General features: G+C 38.2%; 1 protein-coding gene across 4 annotated transcripts in view; it reads right to left on the reverse strand.

Moving 5' to 3' along the window:
- Nucleotides 1–3,910: 3,910 nt before the first annotated feature.
- WASF3 (WASP family member 3) overlaps nucleotides 3,911–13,955 on the reverse strand; it is a 70,693-nt gene continuing 60,648 nt past the window's right edge. For 3 of the 4 annotated variants that reach the window (XM_027727186.2, XM_039386859.1, XM_027727189.2), the window contains 4 exons: nucleotides 12,698–12,873; nucleotides 9,790–10,053; nucleotides 7,803–8,173; nucleotides 3,911–7,100 (listed from right to left, as the gene is read on the reverse strand). In XM_027727186.2, the coding sequence (XP_027582987.1) occupies nucleotides 6,943–7,100; nucleotides 7,803–8,173; nucleotides 9,790–10,053; nucleotides 12,698–12,873 (969 nt within the window). In that variant the 3' untranslated portion in view covers nucleotides 3,911–6,942. Of the gene's footprint in view, nucleotides 7,101–7,802; nucleotides 8,174–9,789; nucleotides 10,054–10,726; nucleotides 10,894–12,697; nucleotides 12,874–13,955 lie in introns of all 4 variants that reach the window. The other variant, XM_027727190.2, reaches the window with a different exon arrangement.

The following is a 13,955-nucleotide window of genomic DNA, read 5'->3' on the forward strand; positions in this document are numbered from 1 at the left end:
GCAGCTGATAAGATGAGGAGAATAAAATAGGGAAGGTGATCTTCAGGGAGAAGGCTAAAGCTTAGCCTCACCATTTGGAGGCTTCTGTATGGAGATAAAACAAAGAGAAGTATCATCAATTATTCACTGAAACATTTTCTCCTGTTGTTTAGAACAGAAAGTGTCTTGACCTTTCTCTTCTTCCTCATCTCTGTTCTAAAAATCTTTATTTTCCTATCTCCCATTGAGAAGACAAAAGAATGCCACAGACCTGTGGTGTTATTTTCCCCATTTAAGTGAGGCATCCATACTTAAATGCTTTTACTCTGCTAATGCAGTAAGTAAGAAGCCATATTATAGCTAGACAACTCCCACATCTCCTATATCAAATAATTCTAGCTGTTGGCAGCTGCCTCACCATTTGGTATATTTTAACTAGGTTTGAAAATCCCTAAAGTAAGGATTTCTTATCTCTTTCAGCAAAGTAGGAAGTCAATCTATCAAGCCATATAAATAATTCATAAAAGTTCTAGAAACATAGCAAGGAATATAGGTCAGGAGGGGCACCACAGGAGAGGAATGGAGCATCCTTTACTTAAAATGTGGTAGATCTAAATTCAGTTTCCTAGGCAGACCATGTCAACTTAAAGAATGAAGATGGCTCTTAAAAAATTTAAAAAGCAAGGGTTGACTTGATAGTCACTGAAGGTTTTGAAGAGAGCACAGAGGATGATCAAAAATAGGATACTTTTTTCAGATAAGCATTTGTCTGGTGGCAGTCATTTGGGTACAAGGCAGCAATCTTGCTTATCTTTCTTAAAACACTTGTGAAATGTAACAATAGTGGTTTGCATCAGTTACAGCAAATCAGTGACTGGTTACTGAGAGAAGCAATGAGCCAGCAGGATCTATGTATTTTAAAGTAAACCCCTAATGCCCCAAAGAACTGTTGAGGAACACCAGTTGTTTTGATATACACACTGCAACTGGCCCTGCACACAATACACACCTTAACATTTTCTTGTCACAGGCAGATTAAATATTTTGATGAACTTAGACAGAGGTTCTTCACAGCAATCCAAAAACTCCACCAAACTGCTTGTAAGCAAAACTTCTAAACCTTTGTTAGAGCAAAATATGCCATAAATAGAAATCAGATAGAAATAAATTTATGGGGAAACTTTCACAGCCAGCCTAGAAAGTGTTACTTTGATTATCATTCTGAGAATATGAAACACACGAGTCCTTCTTCCTCAAAGACAGAAATAATGTTTACAACATAATGGCAAATCAGAAGCACTTTAGCCAGCTGTGTGAAGGCACCCTAAGAAGAGTTTTAGGAAGCATGCTAAATTTGGAAGGACACCCAAACAGAACAGAAGAAAACAAATACAAATAAATCCAAAAGAGTGAACCAAGCAAAGTTAAGGTGAGGCCTCACATGGTTGGAATGACCAGTAACTTCAGGAAGATTCAGAGTTCATCACTAAGATAAGCCTTATGATAAAAAAATCCTGGTACAACCATCATCCTCCCCAGTGGAGGATTAAAGCCCTGTGTCCTGAAGCAGCACCCCTTTTAACACCATTACCACTTCAGTCACAGAACAAGAATCTATCCAAGGGAAAGAAACCACAGCTGGCCAACCAAACAAACCATAAATCCTGATGAAGGAGGGAATGGGAAGATGTTTGGCTGGCAACATACAAACTACCTATTGAAAACCAGGAGCATAAGAGTCAAGAGAGAAGGATGCAACCTTGTCCCTCCAGAGAGGAACAGGCTTCAGGTGAAAGCCAGGACTGGGCTAAGGAGTTCAGGAGAGCAAGGGCACTTCTACAATCGCTGCTGACTGCATCCAGTTTGTGAAGGGTGACAAGCAGTGGGCACAGGCCATTCAGCAAGTCAGAGAAAGGTAACTGGGGACTAGGAAATTAAATTCATTACAGAAATAAAATATTAATATCAGGATGACTCAGAAAACTAACTAAGGAATTCATCAGCACTAGCAGCTATCGAGAGAACCTGATTTTCAAGAACACAGAAAACAGACGAGTTCTGCCATGCCCCTTGGTGTAGCTGGTAGGACTCACGTTTAGAGTTGCTGCCAAAGACAAAGGGGACAGACTGCTCAGTATTAACTGGCACTAGGGTAACTTGGTCAGATTCTCAGGCCTCCTTTCCTCTAATCTACACTTCACTGGTAACAGAAGTGACTGCTGAACAGGGCAGACAGTATTCACGTGGTACAACAGGACGCAATTGAAAATGCCAAATGACTTGGAAAGGCAACACATTTAGGACAAGCTGCTGAGATATCTCAAAACAGTTGCCGTCAGCCCTAATCTCCAAATCACTCTGCATGTGAGCCCTTGCCAAGAGGAAGGCATAGTACTCCTCCCTGCTCTGGCTAATCAGATAAGAAGTTCTCTATTTATCTGCAGCAGTAAGAATTAATCTCAAAGAGACTACTATATTTAGCTAAGAATCTTAGGGGCTAGTTGTTTTCTTATGTAGCTGAAAAGCCTAGCCCAAACCTGAGACTGCTTTCCATTCAAAGTGCACATCTATGCTACCCACAGATGAGAACATGTTTCTCCAGAGAAACCTACAGATACTTGACAGCACATGAAAAAACATTCTTTGCCTCTAATGTTAGTAGAGAAAGCAAAATATGAAATTGCTTCTTCCAGTTTTGTACCTAAAGGACATTTTTTTCACTCTACTTGTTTTTTTCTCTTCATCTCTTTAATGAAAGATGATGGTCAATGGGGAACCCACAGTCTGGAGTACCCCCACTTCCTTTAAAGTACAAGGGAACTGGGAAGGGTGTTGAGTGACAAGCTCAAGTCTCTCCTGACTATTCTGTGACTGACACAAGGGCCTGAGGGATTCTAGGAGGGATCCTAATTTATTTTAATTCCCTGTATATCACTGACAATGCTTAGAGTACCTGAATGCAGATCTGCCTCAACATGCTGAAAATCCTTGGACTTCTGTGTGTGTGTGTCCATGTATATATGTACTCATTCCTGTCAGGAATGCCTCAGACTCAGAATTAAAAATTCAGGCTCCCACAGGGCAAAAACCTTTTCCCAAAGCAGAATACATCAGGCTGAATTTCTGTTTATTTGGTTTTTCAGAAGAAAAAAAACATGTCATGTCACAAAAAAAAAAAATTCACTGTCAAAAGCATCTCTGGATAAGTTGGTCTAATATTTATTTTACTCCTGTGCTAGGAACTAATACCTCGGCTCAGAATTTAATTTGTGCAACTTCAGCTTCCAGACATAAGATTCTAATGAAGTCTTCATTATTATCAGGTTTATACTCAGTTTAGTTTATAGTGAGATTTTAAACCATTTTAGAAATTACATATTTGCTGTATCCTTAGGTATCTTTTTTCAAGGGGAAGAGAACATCTCTTCATTATTAAAACAGTGCCCAGCATGAGAGAGAACATACCTGAAAAATACATCAAGAACCAATTTTCCAAGGAATCATTTCCCTTCCTCTCAACTCCATCTGCATATCACAAGTGAGCTCAGTTTGGAGCTTGTTCTCAACAACACGCATCCCTCTTACAATAAAGATTTTTTTTCCTTCTCTATTCAATTAATCTCGGTAAAAAGAAATCTCAAATACCTAAAAATCCAGTTCAGTTTAGTCCCATGTAAATTGTTTAATGTTCAAACACAACCACAAGAGCTGTAGAAGCAGCACACTGAGTGACCATCAGTCCTAACTCCAACCGATCAATGAGCAGTCAGAAATGCTTTACACCAAGAGGACCTTTGAAACAAAAAAACAGCAAGCTTGTATATTCAGTTTCTACATAGAATCAGTGTCTTCGCTCTAAGTTACTTGAATTAAGTTCAAATCATAAAATGGAAAATTGGAGAGAGGAACCGAGTGCCAGAGGGTCTGGAGGTTTTGGTTGAATGGACTAAAAATTAATTTATTTTCCCAGGAAACAACTGAGTCTAAGATGCATAAACAAATCTGCTTCATTTACAATTAGGCTACTGTATTACACAATTGGTTTATGTAAGTTCTTTCCAGGAGGATGAAAAGCCTCTTCTGGCTTTAATCTGATTACAATTAAAAGATTAAATTAAAAATATTTTTTCTAGTAGGCAGACATGGGTTTGCATTTTACAGTATTGTGCTTGGCATCATTGACCTACAAAGACCCTTCTTACTGGGAAAGTGGGGAAAGAGACTTGCTAATAAAACTTATATTTTCTGCCTTGTTCTTTCAGGAAGCAAAGCTGATGTTCAATGCATTTCACTGAAAAAAACCCCTAAAGCTACCTGTAAGGAAATTAATGCCTATTTAGACCAACCAAGAACTTGAACTTGGAGCTTGAATCAAGGCTGCAAAAGCAAAACGTACACATGTTTGAAGAAGCAGCAGAACATCAAGGGAACCTGGTTTTGTGGACTCCAGCCTTCATCCCAGGAACATCATGGTTCCCTGGGATCACAGACAGCATTTGGAAGCCTTACATTTTCATTTCTGTTACTTATCAATAAGTTAACAGCAAAATCTTACTAATCTAAGGAAAGACAGGCTCAAAAGTGAGATTTTATTAACATTTGTTACTTATCCACAACCCAAAGTATGATAAAACTGATAAAAACAGCCTAGAATCATGTTTACATCACTAAATTCAATTCACATTTTGTTCATAAAATACCAAAAGGAAAATGACAACATTGCAGGTTCAGAAAAACAGGTTGGCTACTATGACTGAAAAATCTACACTATCTTAACTGGTCACAACTGATTGCTTGTTAAATGCTTATTATTTAAAATAAGCACAAATTACAAAATTTCAGACACACTCAACTTTTGTGCTCATAAAATATATCTTCTGTTGTATCAAATTTCAGGAGATTGGTAAGAATTTTCTGCTGAGACGTTTCATTTCAGCATGTATCAAAAGAATAGAGAGTACTGTCACAACCTACATAGTGATGTAACACTGAGGTCCCAGTTGCACTACCCATCCAAAGAATTATTTTGCAAGCACACCACTATGGTAAGGACAAGCCATCTCTCATACAGTGATGAAAACCACCATCAGGCTACTACCTAAATTTTGCCCTCTCTGGTGGACACACAGGCCTCAGACTCCAGGACACAAAATAAAGCAGAATTTAGCTCGGCATTTTAAGGCAAAGACAAAACCAGCTCAAACTGGGATGGAGATGAATACCCTCAGCTGCCCCTGATTACCAAGAGCTGTGGTTGCTCACCACTATGGAGAGATTGGTCGTACTTTTTGATAAACACCAAACTGAGGCAGCATCTTAACCCCCTACCATAAAGGCAGCTGCCACGGATTGTAAAGTCATACATAGATTAAACAGCAATGCAGTAGCCAACAGTTTGCATGCAAACATCGTGTTAGACTGTTACATTCTCAGGACTAAAACTGTTAATGGTGTAAACACAGGTTAGATAATCACCTTCCATTTCTCTTTATTTTACATACTTTTTTTTAAGAACAGATAGGGCCTCAAAGAACAAAGGAGCTTTACCAAATTTTAAACCTGGAATTACACAGACTTCCGTTACAAAGATTAAAACTGTAATCTGGTAAGGAAAGAGCTATTCCCCTGCTATGAATAATTTTTTAAAGCCTCATTAGGCAAAGCAGCAGCCTGATTCTCAGTCCAGAAGAGAGCAAAAACAAAACAAACAAAAAAAATTTTAATACTGTACTGCGGGGGGGAAAAAAAAAAAGGAATTATTTTTAAAGAAAACAAAGACAGCCAAAGCAGACTTTATGGCAGCAACTATCCCTAGGGAAGGAGTAAAAAAAGTGTATGTATGTGGCATAGTACCCCAAAAGCCATTAAAACTGCTTTAACTGCCAATGTTTTATCCATGGGATGTACTAAGAAATACATTCAACGTAAGAGTTCTCAGTAAATGTGCTACATGACTACACATGTACAAATCAACAACAACAGAACTTATTTACACATATTTATACCTACAGGCATAAAGACCAAGTTTAATACTTGTGAAATGTATCTGATTGCTAGATCCAGACTGTTCCAATCTTCGTAAGAACAGTAGCATTTCTACACTCCAATAACCATGTTGTTTCAATCAGGTCTATCCTGCATCCACGTCATCTCTACCATAAAACTGAAAAAGCTCTACAGGTATTTTAACTTTTATTTGTAACACGGACATGCATCTGCTACCAAGCAGAGATACCCCTCCCCAACACTCTTCTCAACAAGCAGCCAGCAACCTAAAGCTGGTACTGTTACAGACATATCCAGTCTGCTCGCCAAATGTTCTTCTTGGACCATGTGGATTCCTTTTTCAAAGTATACATTTCATCATCTGCTACATGTTTAAGATAAAAAGGAAGATAATATAAAATCAATTCTTTATGCATAAAAACTTAAGCCCAGAAGTGGTTAAAAATAGACTAAGGTGGGCATAATTAGTACCTAATAAAAAAGCTAAAAGTCACATTTATGGAACCTAACACTTCACTCAGTCATATAGTTAACTGCCCTCAAAGACTAACAACCAGACCAATTCACAAGTACCTAAGTTTCTTACATAATTAAAAGAATAAGATGTAAAGTCAAAAAAATATATTTTATCCCTTCAAGATCAGGAAAGTAAAATAAAATGCTGGTTCTGTAACAGTGCAACAACTGCAGCATATTTTGCACGCAGCACATGAGTTGCTACATTTAGTGGCACTTAAGTATTATGCAGTAAATACTGAAAGTAAGACAAGTTTCTGATCTGCATAAGCATAATCACATCATTATTACCAGAGTTGCTAAGCTACAGCATTCTGAATAATACCAATTCAATTTTAGCACTTCCATCACTAGCCTTAATACATGTCAACATCCTGCTTTACATCTTGCAACCACTGAAGCCAAGTATTTAATGTAGTTGCCACTGGGCTTGGACCATATTCAGTCTGACCAGTCGTTCTCATCAAACTCTGAATCGTCATCGGAATCGCTGTATTCCACCGCAATGCGCCTCGAAAGGATGGTTGCCACATCATTGCCGACAGGCTCGCGCTTGGCTTCTTGCTCACGTTGCTCCTGCACCTTCTTCAGCTGAATTCCTGTAGAGACAATTACTCTAAGACAAAGTTTCCAATGCAAGAGATTTTAGGTTTCATATTGTTATTGGTGAGTTTGTTGTATTATAACAATACACTCTGGAAGAAGGAGGGGAAAAAACAGAAACTGTTGATTAAGGAGAGACTCCCTGAGCAGGAATTCCGAGAGAAAAAAGAGAGAGATCGGAATCCATTCTCAGAGACTGAATGCTTCTGGACTTCTAAAACTGCCATAAATATGTTAAGGATAAATATTCAAGACTATACAGATCCTTTTGATCTGAAGATGAAAGTTTTCATCATTGTATGTGGAAATACCATTAGACCTACAGCTCCATATTGTTAAGCAAAGTGAGGAAGAATCACTGGTTAAAAATCAGTGGGCTGAAGCCTGGTGTTGGGTAACTCAGTTCTTCTAAACAGAAGCAAAAGTCAGGTACATCTACTGGTACTTTACATAAGGAACACAAGTGCTGTTTTTATTACATCCACACAAACATGCGGAGCATGCTTGACAAAGCTGTACATCTTCAGGCATTAGAAAAAGATTCAAAGTCATGGCTGACAAATGTCAGAACACGTGTGTGGTACCTGTGGCTAATGACACTGTGCTCAGCTGGCAGAAGAAGCCATGAACTCCTATCCGTGGAAAACACAGCGCTTTCGTTGAAAAAAAGTAATACCTAGAGCTGAGCGTCCACTTACCCATTCTAATGGCAGCAAGGAGATCGCTCCGTGCATCGCTTATCGGTGCCTGGGCAGGTTCATGGCGCTTTGCCTCCGACGCCGGAGGAACGTGCATTGGGGAGGAAGAGAGGGATGCACCTGCAGCAGGAGGGCCTGGAGGGGGAGGAGGTGGGCCGGGAGGAGGAGGAGCAGTGACAACAAGCCCACTAGAAGGAGGAGGATGAGCAGCTGCATATGTAGAGCCAGTCACCAGTCCAGAGTGGGAAGGTGGCACAGGAAGCTGAAGGGGACTAACAAATGCAGTTTGTGCTGAAGGAATCATAGGGGGAGGAGGAGGAGGGGGAGGACCTGTAGGGTTGTAATAATCCACCATCTGAGCTGGAAGCATCCTATATAAAACAGAACAAAAACATTTAATGCATTGAAAGTTAGGACTTGGAGAATCATCACCTCTTAACCTGCTCTCATCCAACCTCAGCTAAAACAAAAATCAAAAAGAATTTAAACCAGTGAATTAAATATGCAGGTGATTATAAACATATGAACTGTCAAGTACTGGTAATATATTAAGATTTAAGACAGATGTCTTTAAAGACAGCATCCTTTCAGCATTCTACAAAGTGAGCTTTTTATCTTTATTCTCCTGCCTAGTTCAGTATAAAGTGTTTGTTACTAAACAGTTACTTTGTGGGACTATTAAGTACAAGGTCTATGATGAAGGGACCAAGAAAACTGCAAACTACATGTATCAATCCAATAGAAGACCAAATGTTATACAAATATTAAGAGATAATAGAGAACTCAGACATAGAGAGCTATGGAAAGTATGAATGGAAAGATTTACCCAAAGGTATATCATGTGTCTCATGTGCTTCTTCAGTCAGGTTTATCAATTTAAATACCATTTAATTAAATTGATACAACTGATTGATACTTTAAACAGGAGGTACAGGGAAGAGCTACTTTTCTTGTTAACATGTCATGAAAAGTAATCTTAAGCAGGAAAAAAAAATGAGGTTATAAGAGCTATGAAGTAGGCAAAGAATTAGATATAGGAGACAGGAGTGGAAGGAAAGTGACTGATGACATTCAGTGACATGTCAATGTTCATGACAATTGCAATACTCTGACAATGGTCATGGACCTGGGGACTAAGCACAATAATGTGTTACACACTGGAAATAACAGAGAAAGGGCAGGTTGAAGCAGTCACTCATAACTGAGTCATCTGCAACACGATACTGTCATGAATCAGGCAAATGCTATCCCAGGATGCATCAAGCAAGGCTGACCATCCTTGGCTTGCCCAGTTTAGAACGACAAAGGCAAGAATGACTACAACTTCCTTGGGGTTACAGCTTGAAAGTTTAAGGTAATTACACTAAAGAAGAGACACAGACTGGTTAGAAAACAGATGTTTTCTTGCTATTGGAGAGCCAGTACTCTGGAGCAAGCCTTCCTTCAGAATGCATTCAGGCAAAATACCTACACAGGAGGTTGATAAATTCCTGTCTTGAATTATGGAGTGGCATTTGTCCTGCAGCAGTAGGGAATTTGACTATATCTGAGGAGAGCCCTTCCTGTTCTAGCCCAAGCTCCTTTAAAAAGTCATTTCAGGGATGCAAGACTCCACATTAATCACAATGAGCAATACTTTTTCTATGCATTTCCTGAAGTTTAAAGTATTAATCAAATTATGTTGTAACTATTTTCCACTTTCAAGAAAAATGATCCCCTTTTTAATACTGTATTAGGAACCCTTAATATTTTACAAGCATATTGATTTCACCACATTCAATACGCAGTTCATTATTTTTACTTTCACTATTTCATTTAAATTCAGTTCACACATAGAAATTATACCAATTTTTTCTGTCCTGCCCAAGGAAGTAACTAATGTATTTGGGATCTTTTTGTGTGATACGTTACACATTATGACGGTTATGCAAAACATGCATCCCTCTAGTTTTGTCAAGAATCCACTAGAATAAATCAGGAGATTTACCCATATTCTGCTGGTACCACAGGCACTGAGCTATGCTGGCCATCTGAAGGCTGGGGTGGAGGTGGAGGTGGTTGCTGAGGTCTGTTTAAAGTAGCATGTCGTACAGTGGTGGAAGGTGGTCTGTATTCATGCTCATGGCTTTGGGATGCTGCCATGTACTGTGGACCATCTCCTGCTCCATATGAAGGCATTGCTATCTGCTGATGGAGGGAATGATTCGGAGTAGCAGGATAAGAATAATCTGTAACATCAGATGCATGGGACCTAAAATTAAAGTAAATGGATGCAGAAAAACAGATTATGTGAGAGTAACAGGGCATTATCTAAATAACTGAGAAAAAAAACTAAAAGGAATGCAATCAGCATTATTTTTCTTGCTGGAACAGGACTCTGATTATCAAACACCACTCCATTTTAAGTCCATAGAAAGCACAAGAACTTTAGTAGCCAGAAGGAAGCGTATTGTTTTTGTCAATGATTTTGACAGTCTGTTGTTTGAAGTGATTATACTTACCAGACCTGCCTCAAGTTAACAATGGCAGCAGAAAAAGGAAAGCAAGACTACAAGCATTTGCAATTATGCAGAAAAATATATTTTACCAGTGCAGAGAACCCCAAATTTCAAAAGTTAGAAGATGCTTTTTCTTTTGTTTGCACAATTAATTTTGTTGGAAAGGCTTAGAGAAACTGGGAAATGTAAATATTAGTTGAGCAGAGAGTTCATAAAGATACAAAGTCTAGGATGCTCTGTCAAATAAGCCCAAGAGAGGGAGCAAAAGGATCTCTTCGTCCCATTACTGTAAATAGTTGTTTTAGTAATGAACAATGGTGCAGCCTGGCTTTTAGTGAGCACAGTAAACTGATGCACTTATCTATAAGACTGGAAGCAAGGTAAGCAACAAAAAGCCAGGGCTTTGAGTAAAATGAAATAACAAACCCTTTGGGCATTTTGTCCTCTTTCATGCTTCCTGCCTGTTCCATTTTCTTTGCGTCACTCATGAACTCAATGCCCATTTTCCTTCTCTCCCACTCTTCTTTTCTTGTTCTTACTTTTCTCACATTAATTTGCTGGTTTCTGTTTGGATTCAGCTTGTGTTTCTCTCTCTAAAGTACAATAAGTATAACAAATACATGGTAAATGGCCACAGTAGAAACATTTGAATGTCAATATTCAATGTGTAAGTCTTACAGTTAGCAAATGAGAAGACACGAGAGATTTTTTTCAGTTTGGCATTAGAAACAGAACGACAATATAACCAAATACACTTCTTCGAGACCTTACTTACACAACACTGCTCATGCAGTTGCTGTCAGCATAAGAATGTCTCTGGCATCAGTACTTATTTCTACATGTATGGGGGTTTTTATAGCTTAAGACTACTCCGAGATGAAAAAATAGAAAACCTTCTCTCCACCTCACTACCATTCCCCAAATGAACCCTTCATGCATATAAAACAGATTTCAGGATTCCATGTCTGATACTAGATTCACTGAAATGTAAAGAACTCCATAAATTGAAAAAATCTGAAATGCTTATATAAGTACAAGATACCTGTCATACAACAACATCTAAATGCAACATAGAGATGCATCCTACAATTTCTGCTTAAAAATGTCCTACACATGGCAAGTACTATAGATATTTGCAAACAGTCAAATACATATTGATACTGATGGAAAATAAAAAACAAATCACTTCAATACAATCCTGATTTAAACTCGGGAATCCTGGAAGCAAGGTGTTAAGGCTAAAAAAAACATACAAAATGTGTGAAACAGAACTCCTGATGAAAAAAATTCACATCTTTTACTAGATCAACCTATGGAAAGTATTGTCAGTCTGCAATGTTTCATTAAGACTAACAGGAGACAAGGGTTTTGCATTAGAAACTGTAAAAAAAAAAAAAAAAAGACAAAAGCTTTTAGACAGAGAGGGATTCTGAATCCATTATTAAAACAGCAATACCAATGTTGTTTTAAATTTCATATTTCAATTACAAGTTGATTACTCTTCACAAAGACCACAACATTATATCTGCCAAGTCCTAAGCAGATTTTGTTTTAATTAGTCTCCACTGGACAGTAGACTAAAGGTATCAGCCCACACTTTTGTGCTGCTGCTTCCTCAGCCTAGACATTCAACAATTTAAACATTAAATTGTTACAGGCTTTTTCCAGTGGACTCTATTTCTTTCTAACTTTACTGCTAGCACTTAATCACAACAGACAGAGGAAATAAAATAAGTGGGAAAATACTCTGGTGAGACCAGCTTAGTGAAAAAAGTCAGATTTCCATGCACACCTAGAAAAGGTACCTCCCGCTGAGCTCAAGGGGAATCTCAGTCAATGAAGATGAATTCTGCTGGGTGTCTCTAAGCAGAGATTTCCGTATTTCAAGCAGTAACACTGCATCTGGTTTTGTAGCTTGCTCTTTAGACTAATGTAACATCAATAAAGCTGAACTCTTCTCCCATTAAAGCATTCTGTTGGAGGCAGAAGTATGCTGAACTGAATAGATCCCAGAAAAATATTTATTAAGCTATCAGCAGTGCACAAAACAACAGACTAGACACTAAGAAAGAGGTACTGACATTATCTACTAGAGGCAGATTTAAATGCTTTTTTAACTACAGCTACTCAAGACCAAATATAAAGCATGCGGCAAACACTTCTTTCACTGCAGCGCATAACATTATGATGGCAAAACGCTCCTGTGAAGCTGAGGAAGAAAAAAAACATTACAGAATTTGTTACGTTATTTATGCTTTAAGATAATTTCGAAAAGAACTTAAAAACATGCATCGTATGTTTTGTCTAACTACTCCCATCCTGTAAAAACACCTAACTCCACTCAGTATTTCTGAACATACAACTGTGGTATAACAAACAGCTTTGCTGTAAACAGACCTAGTATCTGGGGACAGTGATCCCTCGGAAGATGCTCCATGGTACACACTTTGAGACAACCTGTTGTCAGGTCTAAGCTCTTTGTCATATGCCATCATATTCCACTCCTGGCGTCTGTTCCTGGCTTTTCTAACCTTTTTCACCTCACGGGTGGTGCCATCTATACGTTTTTGCTCCTAATATTCAAACAAAAGAAATAAAGCATGCAAAGAGAGAAAAAAAGGAAAGGAAAAAAGCTGGTTAAAATGCAGTTAGATTGCATGAAAACAAGACCAGATTTACAGATGAAGCCAAGTCTTCATAAAATTTCCCTGCACTGAAAATGAGAATATCTCCTTATGCTATGAACCTCATTAGTAGCAAGACTGCTGGTTTGTCCTTCTTCTGTAGGATGCACGTGCTACAGCGACACCAACCTACTTGTTTCCCAATACAGAAATGTGACTGATTTTAAAAGCGAGAAAGTTTAACTTCTTCTGACATCATGTCTTTTATTTCTATAAATCCTGAAGCACTTCTAATTTTCACCTCCTGCATATCAGACTTCTGAGAATATGTTAAATATGCTAAGGGCTACTCTGGCTCTTTGTTACGGTCACAGTCACCAGGGCCTGGGGAAATATGGAAAAACTGGACACCTTTTCCTATTCCATAGTCTACGTGAAAGGATTTTTGTTTGTTTAAACTTCCTCTCCCGTCTTAGATCTGATTAACGACCGTAATTCTTCCTAGTGTTTCCTCATCGTTGTTTCCCACTATCTTATATAAAAATGAATTACACTAATTCTCTCTACTATTCAGGCCAGCAATATATTACAGCATGATAGCTTCATGACAGATCACCCAGCTTAGTTATTTAAATCTTTCAGCATTATATCAGGCTCAACCAATGTCAGTATTTATCTTATTTATTTATCTTTATCTTACTGATAATAAGATCTCCTAATATCGGGACTCAATGCTTTGAGACCTCCAAAATGTTGTCCTCACTTACTTCTGACTAATCAATATGAATATAAAAACCAAATGGGTGCTTCAATAAAAAAAATGAACAAGTTTGTTCAATCCAAACTGAGAAGGTGCTTATGTGCTACTCCTTTTCTCAGTATTTATGAAGGCCCTAGATGTTTTTTTAATCAGCTCTAGATCCCACATCGTAGAATACTAATTCATAAAAAGCTTAAACATGTTTTATCTATTAGTAAGTTGGTATTAGGGTTTTGGCTGCTAGAAAAACAGTTTCTCAGGAAATAATTAC

This window comes from Pipra filicauda, unplaced genomic scaffold (assembly GCF_003945595.2).
Source record: "Pipra filicauda isolate LSUMZ 115617 unplaced genomic scaffold, ASM394559v2 scaffold50_size3627746_pilon, whole genome shotgun sequence".
NCBI classification, from domain to species: domain Eukaryota; kingdom Metazoa; phylum Chordata; class Aves; order Passeriformes; family Pipridae; genus Pipra; species Pipra filicauda.